We start from the raw sequence: 1,520 nt of genomic DNA, 5'->3' as shown, positions 1-1,520 counted from the left end.
TTGCACACTTTGACGTGTTACGTCCGATTTTTACGGGGACGCGTGTCTCATAGGGAGACAAAGGAAAATGAGAGGATAGATTGGTCGCTCTAAATAAAGATGGATTTCGTATAGCGAACTTAAATATATATTTTTTTTTTATAACTTATGTACAGTGGTGAGGGAGAGATGGGAACAATAGAGAGACAAGAAAAAGAGAGAGTGAGGGGGAGAGCTAGCCCAGGGAGGGCATGTCCCTGGTCCCCTGTGGTGCCTTCTTGGGACGCCTGCAGATCCGTATCCTCTGCGGGAGGGCCTCAATCCGGACTATGCAGGGCTTCGTCCGTCTCTGAGCGAGGGTAGCTTTGGGGGGCTTCGGTCCGGGCGGGGGCTTCGTCGCTTGTTCAGGCGCCTGGGCTGGAGGTGCCGTCGCCAATGCCGCCACCGGTGGCCTGGGTGCCGGGGTGATGGGCCTCCGTGGGGCCCAAGTCCTGATCGGGCAGGGGTCAGGGAGGCTCGGGCAGGACGGGCGGTTTGACCGTGCTGCTGGGGGTGATCCCTTGACTCCTGCAGGGGGTTGGGGCAGGGTTGCTCTTACCCGGGGATGCGGATAAGGGGGAGGAGGCGGGAGCGAGGGGTTGGGAGGCTCTAGAGGCCTGTCAAAGACCCTGGGGTCGAAGACCCCAGGGGTGGTGTACGCTCTCGCTATGCGTCTGAGCTGGACTTTGCGTCCAGCTCGGCGCGATCTGCCCATGTCTGGGCGTGCCTGCGGGAAGCATCGTGAATTAGCGGGGTTAAAAAGCGGGGGAAGCAATACATGCTGTTAGTGGTGAGGGTGATTAATGCTAACTTATTATTAATTAATATTACTCCCTTACATAGGCACTCAGAGAAGGGTATTGGTTTCAAAATCGCGGGGGATGAAGCTAAGTTGAGACTTCAGATGCTGTCTTTTTGTTGTGGAGTGCTCAGATGGATTTCTCGATTATGATAATCGATTCATTGCCGTCATCATTGCACTCTCGGCAACTTCTGATTCATTTTATTGTAGTAGGGAGACCCGAGAGTGAGTACTTTGACTGCGGTTAACGTTAATCTGCAAATGGAACGCGTAAGTGGCAAATCAAAAGTAATTACGTAACCACTTCATTGCACCAAACGAAATAACTAAAGTTCATAATAATTAGCACGTAAGATCGGTGAATTTCGCTGTGTGCCCATCTCAGTGCGAGAATCTGTCTGTTCGAGGGGACTCTGTGAAATTGCCCCTGGACGACTGGGAACTGAGGTTGGTTACGACGGAGAAGGTCCCCTTTTCTTTTGCGGGGTTCAGACCAGATGAATGGTGTCGACGACGTGGAGGATGTTTGTGAGGACTGGCGGCTCAATGCCAGTTCGAGGTAGGGTGATGATTTCCCGCCGGAGGAACGCCGTTGGCGGCGCGCAACCAGAGGTGGAGAACCGGCGGAACGCCGAGGGCGGCGCGCAACCAGAGGTGGAAAACCGGAGGAACGCCGAGGGCGGCGCGCAACCAGAGGTGG

The 1,520-nt window shown here is 54.4% G+C and overlaps 1 protein-coding gene across 1 annotated transcript; it reads right to left on the bottom strand.

Moving 5' to 3' along the window:
- Positions 1-214: 214 nt before the first annotated feature.
- LOC105556946 (vegetative cell wall protein gp1-like) lies at positions 215-733 on the bottom strand. The gene has a single exon (XM_012004065.1). It carries the CDS (start codon positions 731-733, stop codon positions 215-217), a length of 519 nt encoding a protein of 172 aa, XP_011859455.1.
- Positions 734-1,520: the final 787 nt, after the last annotated feature.

This window comes from Vollenhovia emeryi, unplaced genomic scaffold (genome assembly GCF_000949405.1).
Source record: "Vollenhovia emeryi isolate VEMERY1.0 unplaced genomic scaffold, V.emery_V1.0 DF948274.1, whole genome shotgun sequence".
NCBI lineage: Eukaryota > Metazoa > Arthropoda > Insecta > Hymenoptera > Formicidae > Vollenhovia > Vollenhovia emeryi.
Note: the sequence above shows the minus strand (reverse complement) of the source record. Positions and strands in the feature narration are given on the sequence as shown.